General features: G+C 44.6%; 1 protein-coding gene across 1 annotated transcript in view; it reads left to right on the plus strand.

The window, feature by feature from the left end:
• DGKG (diacylglycerol kinase gamma) overlaps positions 1-22581 on the plus strand; it is a 164957-nt gene that overhangs the window by 86557 nt on the left and 55819 nt on the right. The window contains 8 exon segments of the mRNA XM_082221770.1: positions 76-96; positions 3319-3484; positions 4739-4801; positions 11002-11259; positions 14338-14508; positions 18507-18556; positions 19534-19608; positions 19782-19901. Of these exon segments, the coding sequence (XP_082077896.1) occupies positions 76-96; positions 3319-3484; positions 4739-4801; positions 11002-11259; positions 14338-14508; positions 18507-18556; positions 19534-19608; positions 19782-19901 (924 nt within the window).

Genomic DNA, 22581 nt, shown 5'->3' on the forward strand with positions numbered 1-22581 from the left:
TTTCTGTTCCTCCTGCTCTTCGGTCCTTCTTCACTGAACTTTGCTTTGTCTTTTTTCCGCTCTTCCTTTCCTCAGAAACAAGACACTCTGAACCAAGTAAGACTTGCTTTCCATACTCCAGCTATCACATGTGGTGTTTACATGTTGCCTTGCATGTTTGCTTCTGCTTAAACTGACCCCCCCCCCCAAAAAAAAAGAATTAGGATCAAAGTTATGACTTGCAGTTTCAATCAGTATGCTACAAAAATCAGAAAACCTCAGTGCCTCTTCTGTATCCTTAGGGAGTCAGTGTTGAGAGGACTTAAACATACAGAAAAATGTCAGAATAGTGAACCAATGTCCTAATTTTCACATCATCTTCATCCTCTGAGCCTCATCTAGTCCAACCCTCTGCAGTGCAGGAATCCTGCCCACAGTCATCCCTGTGTGGCCTTGAACCACCTACCTTCTGCTTAGCAGCCGGACCCATTGACCCACTGTGCCACAGGAAGGGCAGCTTGTGCTGAGCATGCCATCCTCCATTGCAGTGTAAACTCCTGGGACTCAACGATACAGCTGCAAATAAAGTGTTTAAAGTGTGTTTTAAGTGCAATGTACAATGTGGCACTAGATGGCGATGGTGAGCCCTATGGAAAATTCCATATATTTTTAAAAACACTTAAAAAGAAGAAGCATTTCCATAATGTTTTTAAATAGGTCTGTAGATTCCACCCTGAAGAGCTTTAGCTGCATTTCCTATTTAGGTGTCGCTGCTGTCACCCCACATAAGCTTATAGTCCAGTATGCGCCTCTGCTTTCAATGTGTGTGAAAAGTGCACCTCTGCCTTTTCCTGTGTGGCATGTTCTGCTGCGCCTCTGCTTTGGGGGGGGGGGTGGAGAGAGAGCTTTCTATTTTTATATTAGTGCTATATGTCATTTTGCACTTCCTCTGTATACTTTTAGATTAGCCTTCTCCTACCTCAACTACAACTCCATCAGCCCTGGCATAATGAGGCTGATGGGACTTCTAGTTACATCTGGAGGGCATCATCTGGGGAAGCCTTCTTTAGATATATCTGTTATATATCTGTTATGTGAAAAGCTTCAAACAGAGCTCAGTGCATTCCTGCTGCATATAATGTGCCGCTGTGTGTGTTTACAATCTGATCTGTTTCTTTCTCTGATGTGTTGGGGTAGTTAGGATTACACAGGGCCTGAAATGTGGGGGAGAGGATACATTTTATGAGCGTCCAGAGATCCAGGGGGCCCTATCCCAAACCTTGCAAGCCTAGTTGATGGGGTGGGAAAGGCTGAACTGTACTTTATAGTGAGGTAGGAGGGCTGAAAATACTGCCAATATATTTCACATCTGTTGGGACGCGGGTGGCGCTATGGGTTAAACCACAGAGCCTAGGACTTGCCGATCAGAAGGTCGGCAGTTCGAATCCCCACGACGGGGTAAGCTCCCATTGCTTGGTCCCAGCTCCTGCCAACCTAGCAGTTCGAAAGCACCTCAAAGTGCAAGTAGATAAATAGGTACCACTCTGGCGGGAAGGTAAACGACGTTTCCATGCACTGCTCTGGTTCGCCAGAAGTGGCTTAGTCATGCTGGCCACATGACCCAGAAACTGTCTGATGACAAACGCCAGCTTCTTTGGCCAAAAAAGCAAGATGAGCGCCGCAACCCCAGAGTCGGCCACGACTGGACCTAATGGTCAGGGGTCCCTTTACCTTTACCTGTTTCACATCTGGCAACCAATGAGCCCCTTTGGTTTCCAATAGTACGTGAGTAGATGAATCTTAAAAGCCTGGGACACAAATTTTCAAAGCCCTCTAATGTGTTGTATATTTTGCTCTAGGAGACTTAATTTGGTCAGAATACACTTCCAGAGTTGACGCTAAATACATTACTTCTGGTAAATAAGCCACCACCAAAAAAAATTGTGTCCCAGGCTTTTTAGACTTGCCACCCAGCGACTTCGTCTATCAAGTTCAAACTTGCAAATTAAATTGACTTTAGGAAGTTAATCCATGATTTTTCAATGAAAAGAGCCAGAAATATAAAGCTTTAACTTGAACTAGTCTATTTAAAAAATGTTTTCATCCTTTGGAATCAAAATATATCAAGAGGATAATACCGTTATCAGGACCAACCGAAAAGATACAAAATAATCATAAACTGTTCATCAGGCTTGACATTATATTTAACAAAAATAGCAAAAAGGGGAGTGGGATTGGAGGGCATGTTTCAGAAACAAGGTGCAATTTCAGAAATGCAGAAAATGTAATTTAATAATTAATACAGTAACTTATCTTTCATGACTCATGAGATTGTATAGGACAGGAGTGTGATGGGGGGGAGAGTGTGTTACAAGTTTTTATCAGGTCACCAAAAATTATTCTTGGGCCCTGGTTTCAGAAATGAATTCCTGCTGTGCAGTCTGTGGCTATTTCTCATATTAGGCCTTGGGATATAAATGAGACTTATCTCTGTCTAACAATATTTTTGCCAGAGTTCTGAAAGCTGAGTGCTGCAACTGCAAAATGTGCACTGCAAGCTGGTCTCCATGATGCGTCTGTCACAACAAACGTATTTTATTTTGCCTTACTTGCTTTGCCAGGGTTCTGGAGCCCATCATTGCTGCTGCCCCTCCCATGCTTACTTTGAACCGTCATTAAATTTAATTGTACGCCATGGATCTGGAAGCATCCATCTGCCATCCCTCAAGGGATGATGGGCTGTTCCTGGTGTGAGGGGGAGACAACTCTCAGATTTGTGTTTGGCTGTTTTTGAGCAATGCCATTCAAACCCTGCTCTGTAGCTTAAAGTTGCCAAATCTACTCTAACTGCATATGTCCATTTGTTTAAATAGCTGAATTGCAAATGTTACACCACCTATGGACCAATGCTGAAGATAAGCTAAAAAGAGCAATCTAGAGTTAAACATACCAACTGGTTCATTTTTTAAAAATAGCAAGGGGATAACTTTCTTCTCCTTTCTAAGGTAAATAACCCATGGACCACAGGAGACTGACATCTCTGACCTAAAAGATTTTCACTCATTTTTCCCTGATGCCATTTTGTGGAGCTCTATTGGACCATACATGTTGGTCCAATGGGACCCTGAATGCTACCTGTTCACAGTTTGTTAATCACAGGTTACCATGGTGTATATTGTGTAACATGTATTAGCAACAGCCTGAAAGCTTGGTGGTTGATTTTAATTGTTGCATTGTCTGGAAGGAATCCTGCTTCTACAGGCCGTCCCTTTTTAAAATGAGAAGTTAAACAAATCTAAAGGGCTTTTCTATTTTGCTCTATTCCATTCTTCCCTGAAGCCAATTGACTATGAGGGGTTCCAGCTGTTCATGAGAACATACCTGGAGGTGGATATTCCAGAGGAGCTCTGCCAGCACCTCTTCATGTCCTTCAAACGAAAAATCTGCCAATATTCCCCAGAGAGCCAGCGACAAAGTTCCAGCATTACACAGCTCAGCAATCTTGGTGAGCAACATCCATTCTCCTTTGTCTGCTTCACACACCATCACTAGTACCTGCCATTTGGTGATTTACTGGTCGACTTGTCATTTTTTAAGTTTTTAAGAAGAGTGTTGCGTGTTCAGTCAAAACTGAAAATGAAAGCTGGGACGTTTTTAGAAGTCGTCTTCTGTGGCAGATTTGTATTTAGAAGGAACAAAGTGAGACTTGCAACAAAATGCAAGTGTGGAGTTCTCTTCCAGTCAGTCTCTTTTATAACACTGCATTTTTCCATGTATAAGATATTTCCCCCCAAAAAAATTTCAGTTTGAAATTGGGGGTCGTCTTAGACACGGAATGTTGCAATTAAATATATAAATAAAGACATGCCGCCATCCATATTCTTTCCTCCCAGCCTCCCCTCACTATTGGCCTCACGACAAACCCTGGTCTGGTACTCCCCCCCCCAGCAGCCCCCACCCCAGACATTGTCCCTTCCACCCTGTTCCCTCAGTTGCCCCCTGGCTACCCAGACCCCCCCCCCCGATTCCCCAAACACACTCACTCAGGCAGCTCTGGCAATCGCAGCTCCTCGATCAGCGTTCGCATCTGTCGGCGCTCAATACCGTAAATGCTGAGACAAAAGTGCAACACACAGGCAGAAGAGCTGGAGCTGCAGCTACAGTGGAGTTACACTGAGCTGACAGGAGCAGCCGCCATTACGCAGCTTGCCTCACTGTTTGATGTTTAAATATACGGTACTAAATATACTGGTGTTTTGAATATTTAATAAAATATCAAACTTGTTCTGTTTGGTGTTTAAAATATTTATTTCTTAGTTTTGGGCTCAAAACATAGGGGTCATCTTATACACTGGGGCGTCTTATACACCGAAAAATACGGTACTCCATTGTTATCCCTGGTTTCCCATTTCCGCCCTCCTCCAACAACCAGTTGGCCTTCTGTGGCCACTGAGCCTTCTGAGTCCACATTGGATTCCGCCGCCTCCAGGCCAGGATTCAGGTTAGGCCATCCACAGCTTGGGTTAGGTTCTGATTCCCACACACACACACACACACACACACACACACACACTTGTACTTTGCATTATTGGTGAGACATAATAATATGTGCACACAGCCCTTTCTATTCTAACCAAGTATTTATATATTTGCCAAGAAGAAAGCGTTGACAGCTGTTTACTACAAACTTGCAATAAATGTTACTGAGTGTACGTTGTTAAAGTGTGTGTTTATTTTTCTGTTTCTCTCGGGCTTTCAGAGTCTAAGTCCATTGATACAGGCATCTCTATCCAGACTGAAGTTGCTTGCGCCCCTGTTACAGGTATCTATGATAAGCTCTTTTATGAAACCCCTGCTCCACCTTTAAACAAGGACCTCCATAGCCATAAATGGACAGAGCGGTATTGTACAGAGATTTATAAGTACAAAAGCCTATCTAGGCTTTTCTAATTTACTTGACTGTTTTCCCACGTTGGCCAACCAGAAACAGGAAACAAATGCAGTAGTCCTCTCCCCAGCAACTAATATTCAGAGACATGCTGAATTTGAGACTGGAGGTAATGTACAACTATCGTGTGTGTAGTAGCCACTGATAGCTTGAGTCTCCTTTTAAAGCTGTTCATGTTGATGGCCATCAGCACGTGAAAGTGAACTTCACTGTTTAACCATTAGAAATATAAAGAAGGGATCCCCTAAGGCAGCGGTTCTCAACCTGTGGGTCCCCAGATGTTGTTGGACTACAACTCCCATCATCCCTGAGCTCTGGCCTTGCTAGCTAGGGATGATGGGAGTTGTAGTCCAACAACATCTGGGGACCCACAGGTTGAGAACAGCTGCCCTAAGGTCATCTGATCCAAACTGCTACTAGTGCAGGAAATTCCATCCCTACAGCATCTCTGAGAGATAGCCATTCACCATCTGCTTAAAAATCTCTAACACATCAGTTTTCCCACCTTCTGATGCAGTCTGTTCCATTGTATCATCAGAAAGTTGTCCTTAGTTTTAAGTCTAAATATTTTTTCCTTGAAAATTGAACCTACTGGTTTGTATCTTGCCATCCTTCCTTTTGTCTGTCCTGAATCTCCTGCCTTTATTTGATGTTGCTGGGTTCCTGTACTCTCTTGCTCCCCCCCCCCTTTTTACCTGGGACTACCCACTCTCTCACTCTGGAATCCCCGCACAGTCACATGCAGCAGCTAAGTAAACATAGAAAACAAACAGTATTTGAATGCCAAAGCTTTTTACAGCTCTATCTCTCTCAGTATTTCAGTGCAACCTGGCATTTGTAACCATCAAGTCTTGTCAGGAAACTGTTGCTATGCAGAGATGGCTCTTTCAACTCTACAATGCTGATATTACATTGAAGTAGCATCTACCATTCTGGTTATGTACCAAAGACAAAAATTGTTTGTGTGTGTTTGTGTGTGTGTGTGTGTGTGTGTGTACAGTGCTATTTTTCTAGAAAAAGATATGCAGGAACTCGCCATGAACACCTCCCTTGTTCTCTTATAATGACAACCTAAGAGGTGCCAGAACTGACTTCCAGCAAGTTCCGGCAGAAAAAAAACATGCTTCACTTCAAACCATCGTTTGGCATCTCAGGAAACAGCCCATTCAGCTCAGGGTCTATTTAAATCTGCTTTGTTCCCACCCCATTCACCATTGGAAAATCAAAATAATGCTATAACTCCCTGCCTTTTGACAGAAGTGGATGAAATTTGTAGGCATGGTAACCTATCTGCAGAATTACAAGCAAATATATATACAGAGAATTTTGTGCTGGAGGCTGTCAGTCACAATGTTCTCCTCTTCCCACTTTGGTATTTGGTCTGCTTCTTCCATCACCCCATCCTGACATTATGATAAGCTTAGAGACATTATTTTCACCAGATGCTTGTCTGCAGCATTTTTCATGTCTGGATCACGAGTGTGCCACAAGGGGCTTCATGGGTCCCTGCTGCGACTTGTACCACCTTGTACAGATCCTGCTTCAGCACTGGCAAGGCAAAAAAGTCCTCCCGAAGCACCCCGCCCTCAGGATTCATCTGCATCCAATGCACTTCTAAATATAAATCTTTTTATCCTGACAGGATAGTTATTGTAAAAGAGACAACTGGAGCTTGTTCAAACACATTTTATGAAATGCCAAGCTGTGATAAGATTAAGTGTAAGGAGTTCTGTGGAAACAGCAGCTTCGGTGCTTCCTAAGAGACAGTCAGTTTCTGTTTTCTTCTCAGGTTCCTCTGATGAAATTAATATTGATAGCTTGCTAGACTTCATAGTTCAGCTATGGCCTTTCTTGACCTCCTGTTGTTGTTTAGTCGTTTAGTCATGTCCGACTCTTCGTGACCCCATGGACCAGAGCACGCCAGGCACTCCTGTCTTCCACTGCCTCCCGCAGTTTGGTCAGACTCATGTTTGTAGCTTCGAGAACAGTGTCCAACCATCTCATCCTCTGTCGTCCCCTTCTCCTTGTGCCCTCAATCCTTTCCCAACATCTTTTCCAGGGAATCTTCTCTTCTCATGAGGTGGCCAAAGTATTGGAGCCTCAGCTTCACGATCTGTCCTTCCAGTGAGCACTCAGGGCTGATTTCCTTAAGAATGGATACGTTTGATCTTCTTGCAGTCCATGGGACTCTCAAGAGTCTCCTCCAGCACCATAATTCAAATGCATCAATTCTTTGGCGATCAGCCTTCTTTATGGTCCAGCTCTCACTTCCATACATCACTACTGGGAAAACCATGGCTTTTACTATACGGACCTTTGTTGGCAAGGTGATGTCTCTGCTTTTTAAGATGTTGTCTAGGTTTGCCATCGCCTTTCTCCCAAGGAGCAGGCGTCTTTTAATTTCGTGACTGCTGTCACCATCTGCAGTGATCATGGAGCCCAAGAAAGTAAAATCTCTCACTGCCTCCATTTCTTCCCCTTCTATTTGCCAGGAGGTGATGGGCCCAGTGGCCATGATCTTCGTTTTTTTGATGTTGAGCTTCAGACCATATTTTGCGCTCTCCTCTTTCACCCTCATTAAAAGGTTCTTTAATTCCTCCTCACTTTCTGCCATCAAGGTTGTGTCATCTGCATATCTGAGGTTGTTGATATTTCTTCCGGCGATCTTAATTCCGGCTTGGGATTCATCCAGCCCAGCCTTTCGCATGATGAATTCTGCATATAAGTTAAATAAGCAGGGAGATAATATACAGCATTGCCGTACTCCTTTCCCAATTTTGAACCAATCAGTTGTTCCATATCCTGTTCTAACTGTAGCTTCTTGTCCCACATAGAGATTTCTCAGGAGACAGATGAGGTGATCAGGCACTCCCATTTCTTTAAGAACTTGCCATAGTTTGCTGTGGTCGACACAGTCAAAGGCTTTTGCATAGTCAATGAAGCAGAAGTAGATGTCTTTCTGGAACTCTCTAGCTTTCTCCATAATCCAGCGCATGTTTGCAATTTGGTCTCTGGTTCCTCTGCCTCTTCTAAATCCAGCTTGCACTTCTGGGAGTTCTTGGTCCACATACTGCTTGAGCCTTCCTTGTAGAATTTTAAGCATAACCTTGCTAGCATGTGAAATGAGTGCAATTGTGCGGTAGTTGGAGCATTCTTTGGCACTGCCGTTCTTTGGGATTGGGATGTAGACTGATCTTCTCCAATCCTCTGGCCACTGCTGAGTTTTCCAAATTTGCTGGCATATTGAGTGTAGCACCTTAACAGCATCATCTTTTAAAATTTTAAATAGTTCAGCTGGAATATCATCACTTCCACTGGCCTTGTTATTAGCAGTGCTTTCTAAGGCCCATTTGACTTCACTCTCCAGGATGTCTGGCTCAAGGTCAGCAACCACACTACCTGGGGTATACGAGACATCCATTTCTTTCTGGTATAGTTCCTCTACATATTCTTGCTACCTCTTCTTGATGTCTTCTGCTTCTGTTAGGTCCTTTCCACTGTTGTCTTTTATTACGGCAATCTTTGTACGAAATGTTCCTTTCATATCTCCAATTTTCTTGAACAGATCTCTGGTTTTTCCCATTCTATTGTTTTCCTCTATTTCTTTGCATTGCTCATTTAAGAAGGCCTTCTTGTCTCTCCTTGCTATTTTTTGGAACTCTGCATTCAATTTCCTGTATCTTTCACTATCTCCCTTGCATTTTGCTTGTCTTCTCTCCCCGCTATTTGTAAGGCCTCGTTGGACAGCCACTTTGCTTTCTTGCAAAACACACAATACATCAAAACCAAAAACAAGAGCAAACAAAAATTTTAAAAACAAATCCAATATTCCCAAATCTTTATCTTTCGTTAACTTGTTTCATTGACCTCCTCACTCCTCCCTTTTTGTATTCTAGTTATTAATTATCTCAGCAAATCCTTTCCATCTTTCACTATATTCTGTCATTAAATTACCTTAATTTATTTTAACCTTATCTTACCATAAAAAGCCCTAAAGCTTAAAACTTAAAACTTATTTATACATAATTCCTTATAGCATTTCTACTAAAGCCAAATAGTTTCATTCCAGCATTTTTTCTAACACTCATTAATTTTACAATAATTCTCTAAATGAATTTTTAAACTTTCTTCCAATCTTCATCCATCGTCTCTTCTTCCTGGTCTCGGGTTTTGTCAGTCCTTTCTATCCCTTCCATCTAGTCCATCAACCTGGTGACCTTCTATCCAAGGCTCTTAAGTCTTTTCCATGTCCCTTCTGCAGGTCTTCTTCGTGTTTATACCTGCACTTTACTTTGTCTTCTGCTGATCTTATTCTTAATTTCCTTCCTTTCTCACTGAGGGGTAGATCTCGGGGAGACTCCAACTTGACAATATCTTTATCCCTTCTCGACAGGTCAGCCCATTCTCCATAGTCAGCACTGAAATCCAAAAAATATTTGAAGGCATGTTTCAAAGTCCCTCCAAGGTTACCACTGCGTATTCATAAGGGATATTCATAAGGGATTTGACTTAGATTGTATCTTACCGGCCCAGTAGTTTTTCCTACTTTCTTCAGTTTAAGCTTGAATTTTGCTATAAGAAGCTGATGATCTGAGCCACAGTCAGCTCCAGGTCTTGTTTTTGCGGACTGAATAGAGCTTCTCCATCTTTGGCTGCAGAGAATATAATCAATCTGATTTCGATGCTGCCCATCTGGTGATGTCCATGTGTAGAGTCGTCTCTTGTGCTGTTGGAAAAGAGTGTTTGTGATGACCAGCTTGTTCTCTTGGCAGAACTCTATTAGCCTTTGCCCTGCTTCATTCTGAACTCCAAGGCCAAACTTGCCAGTTGTTCCTTTTATCTCTTGACTCCCTACTTTAGCATTCCAATCCCCTATAATGAGAAGAACATCCTTCTTTGGTGTCATTTCTATAAGGTGTTGTAAGTCTTCATAGAATTGGTCAATTTCAGTTTCTTCAGCACCAGTGGTTGGTGCATAAACTTGGATTACTGTGATGTTAAAAGGTCTGCCTTAGATTCGTATCGAGATCATTCTATCATTTTTGAGATTGCATCCCAGTACAGCTTTTGCCACTCTTTTGTTGACTATGAGGGCCACTCCATTTCTTTTACGGGATTCTTGCCCACAGTAGTAGATATGATGGTCATCCGAACTGAATTCGCCCATTCCCGTCCATTTTAGTTCACTGATGCCCAGGATGTCAATATTTATTCTTGCCATCTCATTTTTGACCACATCCAACTTGCCAAGGTTCATGGTTCTTACATTCCAGGTTCCTATGCAATATTTTTCTTTACAGCATCGGACTTTCCTTTTGCTTCCAGGCATATCCGCAACTGAGCGTCCTTTCGGCTTTGGCCCAGCCGCTTCATCAGCTCTGAATCTACTTGTACTTGTCCTCCACTCTTCCTCAGTAGCATGTTGGACGCCTTCCGACCTGAGGGGCTCATCTTCCAGCGTCATAACTTTTATATGCCTGTTGTCTTTGTCCATGGAGTTTTCTTGGCAGGGATACTGGAGTGGCTTGCCAGTTCCTGCTCCAGGTGGATCACGTTTGGTCAAAACTCTCCACTATGACCTGTCCATCTTGGGTGGCCCTGCACAGCATAGCTCATAGCTTCTCTGAGTTATTCAAGCCCCTTTGCCACGGCAAGGCAGTGATCCATGAAGGGGTTCCTGACCTACTGAAGGGAAAAATAGTTAACTGGCTAAAACCTGATTCTGCTTTAAATGCATAGTGTTAGATGAGATCAAGGTAGGGAGAGTCGTTTCTGTTTCTGGCTGAGAGCACTATGAAATGCAGTGACAACACCAGTTCAGTGGTAACAGAGATGGAGATGAGTGTAAGACAGCAGATCAGAGAAGAAATGAGCCTTGTGTCTAATTTGAGCAAACTCAGCAGACCAGGCCTAACTTCCTGGGGACTGAGCTGGCACAAGCAGTACATGAGATACTTCTCCATCTGCACAGGACACTGAATGACAGTCCTCATCCAATAGGCTCTAAGTTGGAGTGTGCAGAATAACACATTCTATTCAAGAGTTCTGACTTCATGCTGTGTTTGAATTTATAGGGATCAATGGGAAAACTCTCCTAACTGCCACAGGAAGGCACACACCTGAACCCAAAAGCTCCCCGGGAAACCTGGCAGAGCCACAAACAGCATCTCTAAGTCCTGCTCCAACTGCCAATGCCAACGCCCTTGGGAATGCCTCACCTAGCTGGTCCAGGTCATCTTCACAGAAATCCACTGCTGGTACCCCCTCGGCTCAAAACTCCTCAGGGTCCTCCAAGCTCTCCTCAGGTTCTCTGCTTAGCCCACAGTCCCCAGGTGAGTCCCATCTTTGCTCTTCTGTTCCTGAGGCCTTGTATGAACATTGCAATTTCCCTTCCTCAGCTCTCTGTAGTTGTGAAGAGAAGCCAGGTCTGCAACATACATTTACGTTGCAGTTAACACACATCTGAAACATGTGACTATCTCCGAAGAACCCTGGGAACTGTGAATTGTTAAGTGTATGCGAATTGTATTTCTGCAAGGGGTAAACCACCATTCCCAGGATTTTGTGGAGAGGGGGAGCCATGTATTTTAATGGATGTGAGATGTGCTTTTATGGTGTGGGTGTGACCGCAGTTGTCACAGGCCAAAGCCACAGCTTGGAGTTCTCTGTTTGGTTCTGTCAGCAAAGTCTCATTAGGAAATCTGAAATGGAAGTTGAACAGAAGCACTTTTGATCTCTGTGAGAGTTTGGGAAGCAAACACATCAGCATCAGGACAAGAAAGTGATTTTTCAAAAAGCAATTCTCTCACTGGGTCAATAACTAACTATGTTACTTCCAGCATTCTCTCTCCGCAGGCCCAGCCACATCCATCTGCTGCACAGTGGTAGTCAGGGACTCCTGAGAGTTTCCTCTGAGACGCTCTGGGAAGCACATTACTGTTGCCTTTGCAAACATTGGAGTGTATTTGCAACAAGCTAATTTATCTGAGGTGGTGTCACCAGCTGCCTCAGCTCAGCTGCAAAGCCACATTTCTATTTCAAGCACAGTGGATTCTGCAGCATCTTTAGATGTTGTGGCGGGGTGGGAGGAAAGTGTCTTGTTTTGCTGCTGAAATCCTGTCAGCCAGTATCCTTTTTACCATAGCAATAGGAGCCAGGTTGGGCAAGCCACAGAGTGTCTTAATGCCTCCAACCCACTCCTTTATGTCAGGGAAGCATAAGTGGAGGAAGATGTGAATCTCCCCATTTCCTAAGGGCCAGTGCTCACATCAAATGTGCATGTCTACACTGCCTTATGATTTGCCTGTTGACCAATTTTTAGTTGCTAGTCTTCAGCCAGCTACTTTCTTTCAGTATTTGGTTTTTTTCCCCTAGGTCTTCCTTCTCAAAGGTTATATAGATGAATTTGTATTCTCATACATATATACCTCCTCATACCTTATATACCTTGGGAGACGTGTTGATTTGGGATGTTATGCAAGAGGTTTACTTATATGAGCACCACTGGCCATGCTGGCAGTGGCTGACAACATTTGGGAAGCACCAAGCTGGGGAAGACTGCTGTGGAGCAGCAGCAGCAGCAACAAAAGCCAAATTTGCTCCATCATCTACATGTGATGGCTTTTCATGTATTTAAAGTATATTAATCATTTCTTTCCCAGGCCAACAGATAAAATTCAATGGGATATGAAACCCCATAAAACCACCCTCCGAAAGTAATTTTAAAAGTGCAAGCTGAGTAAAACAGAAACACAGTAAAAAAAAAGAACCCCGCACATGTACACACACAACTTTGACACGACATGCTTAGCATTTCCTCCAAAGGTTAAAAAAGGAGGAGGTGCATCGACACACTTCATTCCAAAAACTTTACACACTGTTATGAGGGTTTTTTGGGGGGGTAGATCCCCCTAAATGTGTTATAATTCAGTAGAAGTTAGAATTAATCAAGGTTTGATTAAACTTTGCCAAACACTGAAACCCCCTGGAATTAGTTATGCTAACGGGCCAAGACAGCTTGCAGAGCTAGGGAGAGGGGTCATTTTGTTGTTGTTTAGTCATGTCTGACTCCTCGTGATCCCATGGACCAGAGCACACCAGGCACTCCTGTCTTCCACTGCCTCCAGCAGTTTGGTCAAAATCATGTTAGCGGCTTCGAGAACATGGTCCAACCATCTTGTCCTCTGTCCTCCCCTTCTCCTTGCACCCTCCATCTTTTCCAACATCAGGGTCATTTCCAGGGAGTCTTCTCTTCTCATGAGGTGACCAAAGTATTGGAGCCTCAGCTTCAGGATCTGGATCTTTAGCAGGGGACAAAGGCCAGTGATGGTCCTTGGAGTCAGTTAGCAAGAGAAGGAGTCGCAGAAATGCAAGGGAGCTGAGGATGACAGCCTGGAAGAAAGAGACACAGAGGGTGGCTTTTTGCTGTCTCTGGAATCCAGTGCTGCTCTTAAGGGGGAAGCCAGAACCTCACAGGATGTGAATGCTCTGCAATCCCTCCATCTAGGTGCAAGTAGTATATATGTGCAAATAAAGCCATATCTCATAAAGATGCCGTAGTCTGTGCTGTGCCTTGTTCCCAAAAGGAAACTCAAACCCTGAATATGCCCCTGGAATCCTGCACCGCTCATGGAGATTGGGGCGGCATGCAACAATTCATAGAGCTGGAAGGGGAGGAAGCTAAATGGCCTCATTACATTCAGCCACCCACTAGGGAGTGATGAAAGTTTAGTGCAGTGCTATGCGCAGCTTTCCTGAAAGTGAGCAAACTGGAAGGTTTGGGGAGGCTTCCCCCTAGGTGGAAGGATTGCTGTGCTGCACTTCTGCTGTTGCTGCCTCAGTTAGTTTAGACTGCTAGAGATAAAACAGACCTATAAGGATGCGCTGCTGGCAAGCCCTTCCTGTGGTGTTTGTGCCACTGGTAAAGGTAAAGGGACCCCTGAGCATTGGGTCCAGTCGTAACCAACTCTGGGGTTGCGGCGCTCATCTCACTTTATTGGCCAAGGGAACTGGCATACAGCGTCCGGGTCATGTGGTCAGCATGACGAAGCCACTTCTGGTGAACCAGAGCAGCGCACGGAAATGCCATTTACCTTCCCGCTGGAGCGGTACCTATTTATCTACTTGCACTTTGCCGTGCTTTCAAACTGCTAGGTTGGCAGGAGCAGGGACTGAGCAATGGGAGCTCACCCCGTCGCGGGGATTCGAACTGCCGACCTTCTGATCAGCAAGTCCTAGGCTCTATGGTTTAACCCACAGTGCCACCTGCGTCCCATTGTGCCACTGGTAGGATCAAGCAAAAATAAAGGCCCTGTGTTGCTGTTGTCTTTTTAATGTCTACCTGACCGCATAGTCCAACATCTCTTTTGGAGCTTTGAAACACCTGTGCTTATTTTTGACCTCTTCTTTAGGCTCCAGAAGCTTGGAGAAGAAATTACCATTCAGCCTTCGAAAGAGCCACATCTCCCTGAAAACAGCCAGTCCGCATTTGTCAGCCCCACTGGCTCAGGTAGTCTACCTGAAGGACATTGTCTGCTACCTGTCACTGCTGGAAAGGGGACGGGCTGAGGATAAGCTGGAGTGTAAGTGCTTGGGTGACAGGAAGAGTGTCTGTGACCACAGCATCAGGTCTCAAGACTTGTTTTGTGCTGGGGTCACTTGAAGGCAGTGGTGTGGTATGGGGGGGGAGGGTTTGTGGTTTCAGGGGAAGCAATAATGGCTTTGAGCTTCAAGTTCTGGCAAGAGGTGTGTGTGTGTGTGTGTGTGTGTGTGTGTGTGTGTGTTGTGAATCAACCAGATCACAATCCTCCATCCCTTTCCACTCATTCTCCATCCATTTCCTCTAGATCATCATAGGCAGATATGTTGCTTAGGTGGCACCTCTTAGTTGACCAGATCAACTTAGGTGATATTTCTGTGCTGCATTTGCTTCTCTTGGGTCCCTTCTTCAGAGTTTAAAAACAGGCCTGAGGTGGTGGACCCTTTTCTTATATTCAAATTATGGGATAAAAGATACTATGTGTGTAGGGGGCTTTAATCTAATCCACAAGCCCCACACATATTATTTCCTGCCACCTTCGATCATTCATGACCCCCACAAACTTCTTTAAAAATGTATCTTAACAGAGCATCACAAAAAGTAAACGGACCAGATCCCCTCAGAACCCTGCTTGTTTTAATTTGGAGTATTGCCTTTAAAAGAAAAAAAATGTCAATCTCCAGGAGAAAACATGATCCTTAACTTTGGAGAAGTTTAGAGACTTTTCGTCTTAGAGGAATAGAGTCTGAAAATTCCTGGACCCTGCAGCTCATCTATCCTGGATAGCAGAAACAGACAGAAAAGGACAACTAAAATGCCAAACTCCTGGCAGTTCCTTAAATCAAGCGTAGTGGTTGAACCACCAGCTCCTGTGTTGGGCTACCTATGTATGCCATTTGGGTGTATGTGTGTATCTGCCTGCATATGAGCGTAAGCTGTGCTCTCTGGATGGTGTATGTAAAAGTGTGGGTGATCCCGGTTAGCCATCCCTGCTTTAGGCCTATCCAACTTAAGTAGACATATTGTGTTTTTAAAAAGCTGAAACGTCACACAAATTCCTAGGCAAAACTTCAGAATTTAAATTTGATCTTGCATTTTAAGCAGTTTCCAATTTGATTTGGAAGGGACCTTTTAATATATATATATATATATTAAAAACTTTGGGGACAATCCAGCTCTTTTGCATGCAGTACTGATTGCTCCCGTTAAAAGAAGTGAATTCTAACACGGAGGGAGATGAAAGCTCATCAATCAGTTTCCATACAAACTCTTTGCAGAGCTGACTCACATAACCACAGAGCTTATCATGGTTGTTTTCCTTCTCCTTCTCCCTTGGATGGCTCTGAATTTGTGCCAAGCTGACTGTGTGACTCATTTGCCATTAGAAACCCCAGAGTCATTTTGCGCACCAAAGGGCAGGTTAATTATGAAAATATTACGAAGCAGAATACTGTAGGATCCTCCTCACAGGATCAGCTTGGGAACCATAATGTGGATAACCCGCTCCAGGGATAACATTGTGCCCAGGAACTTTTCAAAATGCCACAGCAGGAATGGAAATGTGTTGTTGCAATTGGCCTCTGGAAAGAGCATCACTGACATGTAGACTGATGAATAGGCACCCTGGTAACAGAGTTTGCCTGTTTAAAAGGATACTTACATGTCTAAGAAGAGAGGTGTTTCTGTTTTTCGTTTTGTTTTTTGTAACTACTAAATAGGCTTCTTCTAGGGCAAAGTTGCTCATCTCTTCTCATTACCTGCACAGTTCAAATACTGCACAAAAATTGTGGTTTGCTTCATGGATTGAGCTGGTTATCATGATCTGAATGAAAAGCAAGAGATGAAAGAGGGTACCTTGCAATTGTGCTATGATGAGGAGGAAGGCAAGCTGCTACTTATTTATTACTCTCCACAATGCACGGAGTCAAAGCCATGGGAAATAATTTATGGCTCTGTTACATTAGCATTTCAAGAAACTGTGCAAGGCTGCCCTCTGGTGCCCTTGGCTTGTTTTTCTTCTGCTTTTTAATTGTTCTTAAAAGACACCACGTACTGATGGATGTGACATCTCTGTTTATCAAAGAATTTTTGCACGAAGCTTTCATAAAATAAACGCCCCACAGTCAGTTTCTTTCATGTGGTCACCTAACAAAAATTAGTTGAAACTGACATTACATGGAGCAAGCCAAGCAATTGAAGAGTCATAGCACACGGAGAATGTGGAGGTCAAAAGATAGACACAACTCAACATGACACCAGGAATACAAGTGAGGATTAAAGCACAGTACCCAAAGCAGCACTGAGATCAACAGGCAGGATAGCTCTGATGGAATAACATTGTCATGAAGATAGGACCAGATAGATCGCTTCTCGGCCTTTTGGCTAAGATCAAGTGTGATAGGACCAGATAGGTGTTGCAACCATTGAACGCTATTTTTTTTGCCAGTTAAATCCCTATTTTGCTAGTTGGTTGATTTTGGCATTCCTTATTATTGTTATTTTTCCTGCATGTTAAATCAGCTGTTAATGATGCCCAAGGCTGGCTCCAAGCAGCAGCGGAGGAAGCCGCTCAGGCACCTGGGGCGGAGTCTGCCGGCCTCCTCCCACTCAGCTGCCCTACAGCTGGGGGGGGGGAGGCAGTGGGCGAACCGTACAGGCAGCACAGAGCTTGCATGTGCCCAAGCCACTGCGTCTCTCCCAGGAGAGATGCAGTGGCTCAGGTGCGCTGTAGACCCCGCTGTGAGTGCTGCCCAGCATTTTGTCAAACGCCCCCCCCCAGTGGTGACACCTGGGTTCAGACCACACCCACCGCACCCCCTTCCTCCGCCCCTGGCTCCAAGTCTGAGGAGCAAAGTGCTCCTTGTGTTCCATCCTCCATCAGTGGACTGTGCAGGGCTTACCTGGCAGCCCAGAGTAATGTTTATGGAATATCTACTCCTTGATCCAGACTCAGAATTCCATAGCACTTGGGACTAAGCCTAGGCTGCTCAAGCCCAAGACTTACAGCAGGCAAAAAAGGAGAAAGGGAATTCTGGTAGGAAGAACACCAGTCTGCATGTAGTTGTAAACAAGGAGGGGACACTGAAATAAAGGTGCCATCTAATAAGCACAGCCCAGGTTCTTATTTCTAATCATCTTAGGCCTTTTAACATGACACTCGACACTCCAAGCAATGCTAAGCTAATGAGTCTAGTTGCCATTTAATACCCCACAAACTTTAATGGGGGGGTGTGATAGTGGCTAGACCCCACCACCTGATACTGCTAGGAGCACCAGCTCACACACATAAAATCAAAGTGGCATCCGTAGTTGTTTCCACAAGGCTGTTGGCACCTTGGGTGCCAAGTGTCAGTGTTTGCACTGCCCAAGCTGTGCACTTATATTAAGTTCACTGATGAGCATGTTCAGAAAACGTAAGATCTATAAAATAGGTAGAATGGTGTCACTTGCTTGTTTAAGTGCATGTAGGGTTTGGTGTGTCATAAAATCTTTTAGTAGGGCCTCTGTTTGTCAGGCCAGAACCAAAACCTGACTGCACTCAACCCTAGGCCATTGTCTAAGCTTGCACATGACTTCACAGGGCAACTATTTCTGTCTAGGTGCTGACGGGAAGTGAACAGTGAAGGGCTCTCAACATCAACGAATGCACTACTCCAATAGGAAGAGCGTAGCTGAAAGAGAGGTACCCAGCCAATCCCTTGGGCACTGGAAAGTTAGTGTGGTTTAATAACATCCGCTTTCTTTAAAAAGGTACATGTAGAGTATGGGGCCAGTGGACACTCCCCCCTCTCAAGGCCAAAGATCCCCCTGGAAAGCAACTTGGACAGCTCCCAAGGGCTGCAGTTTCATTTCTAGCCAACTCCAGCAACGAACTTTCAGCCTGGTCTCTCTCACCACCCTCCCTCCCTTCCAGGGCCAAACTAGACGTGATGCTAAACATGCCATTATCAAACATGTCTATGGATTTGCTTGCTTTTTTAAAAAAATAAAAAATATGTGGCCCACACCACATGCCTGCTCTTAATTTGTGTTCTCTTGCAGTTATGTTTCGCCTCTATGACACAGATGGCAATGGCCTCCTGGACAGCTCGGTAAGCCATCTCTCAAAGCAGTACCCTTCTCAAGAAGGCGAGGACACAAGTCTTCCTAAATGTTTGGAGGCCTCCCCATGTGCAGAGGATCCTATGCACATCTGTGATATCTGATTGGGTCAAGCTCCTAGGTCTCAGGGGGGCAGGTGTGGCATCAGCAAGCCATTCATGAGCTATTCCTATGCCAATAGGTCCTGGCAGGCTTATCTAGTGGCGGCGGCAATATGGCTGAGTTTAGCCATTCAGTTTCCCAGTTTTCCGGATGTAGCCTTGCTCCAAGGCATTATTGGAAACCCAACTGCTCTTTTTAAGAGTGGGACAGAGGGAGCCATTGATGTTGGCGGTAGTGGCGGCAGCACCAAGGGAAGGAGGGCATCAATGGCAAATGTAAGGGGACCTTTAGCTGCCAGGACCCGCTTAAGCCTGATGCCACACTCACACACACACATCTTTGATACAGCTTTTGAGGCTGTCAAGGCCTTTAATGAAGCTTAGATATGCTAGAATTCCTATTTTCTTAACAGTATATTGGCTTGAGATCCCATATTTCTTACTAGAAATTGCATACAAGTCCTGCTATTTTTCTGCGTGCGACACATAGTATTATATATTACCCTTGAGGAAGTTCCTCAGTGGAATTATCCTCACAGCCTCCAAGAACGAGAAACCGAACCCACATAGCTACATCATAAAGACAGGATGCCTTCCTTGTGTAGTGATATATGTTTGCAATGTCAGCAGATGCATATTACTACCTTACTGTAAATCCAGGGTGGGGAAGCTGGTGGTCCTCCAGATGTGGCTGGGCTGCAGCTGCCATCATCTCTGTCCATTGGTCATAATGGCTGGAGTTGATGGGAATTAGAAGTTCAAGCAACATCTGGAGGACCACAGGTTATCCAGCCCTGCTGAAGATGTGCACACATCTACATACCCCCCCCCCTTTACCTTCCTTTTTGTCTTATTTCTGAAACCAGGAGCTAGATCGTATTATCAATCAGATGGTTCATGTAGCAGAATACCTTGAGTGGGACTCCACAGAACTGAGGCCGGTGAGTTTCATTCATATACAAGTCTCTGCTGAGCATAGTCAGAATTAAGTCATGAAGGCTCTCTTTGCTGCACCCTTGAAGATCTGCTATATATCCTACCAATGGAATAACTTTAGTTTGGTGGGTTGAGGGAGGGTCTTTTGATTCTAATTAAATTTTGTCGTCTTCTACAGATCTTGAAAGAGATGATGGAAGAAATAGACTATGATCATGATGGAACTGTGACGCTGGAAGAGTGGATTCGGGGTGGCATGACCACTATTCCTTTGCTCGTTTTGCTGGGCATGGAAACTGTGAGTAGATGGCCTAACTTCAGAGAAGATGAGCCAAAAGATGTTCAGTAAAGGTAAAGGGACCCCTGACCATTAGGTCCAGTCGTGGCCGACTCTGGGGTTGCGGCGCTCATCTCGCTTCACTGGCCAAGGGAGCCAGCGTACAGCTTCCGGGTCGTGTGGCCAGCATGACTAAGCCACTTCTGGCGAACCAGAGCAGCGCACGGAAACGCCGTTTACCTTCCCGCCGGAGCGGTACCTATTTATCTACTTGCACTTTGATGTGCTTTCGAACTGCTAGGTTGGCAGGAGCTGGGCCAAGCAACAGGAACTCACCCCGTCGCAGGGATTCAAACCCCCAACCTTCTAATCGGCAAGTCCTAGGCTCTGTGGTTTAACCCACAGCACCACCCGCGTCCCTATAAAAGATGTTCAACTGAGTAGTAAAAAAAAATGTAGCTAGTCAAGATTTTTCTCCTCTTTCAATGAGGGTTTAAATATATGATACACCCAGTTTCTTTCTACTTGTATATTTGGTTCAATAATCTTACAGCACTTCAAAATGTGAGCAGTTTCAACAAATGCTTGTATTTAAAGGAGTTATGGGGAACCTCCAGAGGTTCAGAGAATCATAGAATTGTAGAGTTGGAAAGGACCCCAAGGGTTATCTATGCAATGCAGGAATCTTAACTAAAGCATCCATGACAGATGGCCGTCCAAGGAAGGAGAGTCTTCAACCTTCCTAGGGAGTCTGTTCCACTGCTGAACAGCTTTTATCCCATCAGTAAGCTCTTCCTGATGTTTAGTTGGAAACTGAATCCATTTGTTCGAGTCCTACCCTCTGAAGCAGCCCAAAACAAGCTTGCCCCATCTTCCACATTGCTGGACTCCAGCTTCCCTCAGTAATCCAACATCATCTCGGGAGTCATTGGTTCCCCATCCCCAATTTAAAACATTGATGTGTATAAGGGAGGAGGCACCACCGCTCAGTGGTGGAGCACCCACATTTCATGAAGAAGGCTCCTGGTCCAGTCAAAAGGATCTCTGGCAGCAAGTGCTGAGAAAGAGGCTTGCTTAGAACCATGGAGAGATGCTGCCAGTCAGGGAAAATAAGAGGTGACTTATAATAGGGTTACCAGATGTCCCCGTCTGGTTCCCAGGGACAGTCCCGGGGACAGTCCCCGGATTTGCAAATCTGTCCCTGGACAAATTCTGTCCCCGGAATGTCCCCAGATTTCCAAATCTGTCCCCGGGAAACGTGGCAGCGGCAGCCTCAGCAGCCCGGAGCCAACCTGGTAGCGCAGTTGGCTCTGGCTGGCTTCAGGAGCTCCTCGCTTCCGTGGTGCCCGCCATTTCCCCTGCGCCACGGCAGTGAGCAGCGAGCAGCTCCTGAAGCCAGCCAGAGCCAACTGCACTACGAGGCTGGCCCCTCCTGGGCAACAGCCGCCCGCCTGTGACTCCCGAGCCTCCCCAATCTATCAAAACGGAGGGAAGGGGGCAGGAGATCAGGGAAGGCTCGAGAGTCATGGGCGGGCAGCGCGCCGTTGCCCAGTTTTTAAAAAACTACCCATTTATGTTTCACAGGGTACAAAAGAAGGGCTTTGCACCTTTATACAATATGCATGTGTGCTTGGGCCCAAGGTCTTTTGTCTCACCATCTCCACTACTGACTCCCTGTTGCTACTCAGCTTCCAAAGAAAAAAGAAAAAGTGTCCCCAGATTCATTGGAAAAAATCTGGTAACAGTAAATTATACTGTTATAAATGTGTTGTAAATATGTGACACCAGGAGGCGCTGTACAGCAGTCAATGGAAAATTGCTTTGAGAGCTATATAATGGTTTCTTTCTTAGCATTTTTAAAGATCAGTGTAGATCCAGCCTTAGTGTTCACGGGAGAGTGTTGGGTGACTATCGCCCACAGCTTCTTGGTGGGATAAAAAAGATGGCTAGAAAGACTGATAAAAAGTCAGATCCCTTATTCAATATCAATGTGTGTTTGAGGAACAGGAATTCTTTGGGAACAGGAATCAACTTGGTGCATCCACGTTTGGCAAGGCAACTAAATGTGTTAATGTTAATGCATACCATTGCTCATGCATGCCAAGATGCTTTGCCTCCCCCTATAAGGGGAAAGTAAGGGGAAATGTGTGTGTGTCTTATGGAGCGAATGCAGGCTGCGCAGCTATCCCAGAAGCCAGAACAGCAAGAGGGATCGCTGCTTTCACTGTGCAGCGATCCCTCTTGCTGTTCTGGCTTCTGGGATTCAGAATATTTTTTTCTTGTTTTCCTCCTCCAAAAACTAGGTGTGTCTTATGGTCTGGTGCGTCTTATAGAGCGAAAAATACGGTAAATCCCTTGTGTTGTCAAGGTCAACAAACATAGGTCCTAATAGCTTACAGGCGCAGTTCTCAAGGAGCATCTTTTCCACAAGCCCTTTTGAGATAAACAGAACTTTAAAAAGAGCACAGAATAAAGTCAATGATAGCAAAGGAAAAGAAGAAAGGTTTTTGTTCTTTTAATACAGCTACTTTCAAAAGTTAAACCACACGAGGGCAGCAGAATGTCAAAAGTCAGATTCTCAAATAACATCTGTTTTATACAAGGAAAATTAATGAACTGCTGCTGGCATTCAATAAATTTGTTAACAGAATTATAACAAGAATTATAACAAATATAAAAAAGGAGGTAAATGTAGCTTACT

This window comes from Podarcis vaucheri (assembly GCF_965113315.1).
Source record: "Podarcis vaucheri genome assembly, chromosome: 5".
Taxonomy (NCBI): domain Eukaryota; kingdom Metazoa; phylum Chordata; class Lepidosauria; order Squamata; family Lacertidae; genus Podarcis; species Podarcis vaucheri.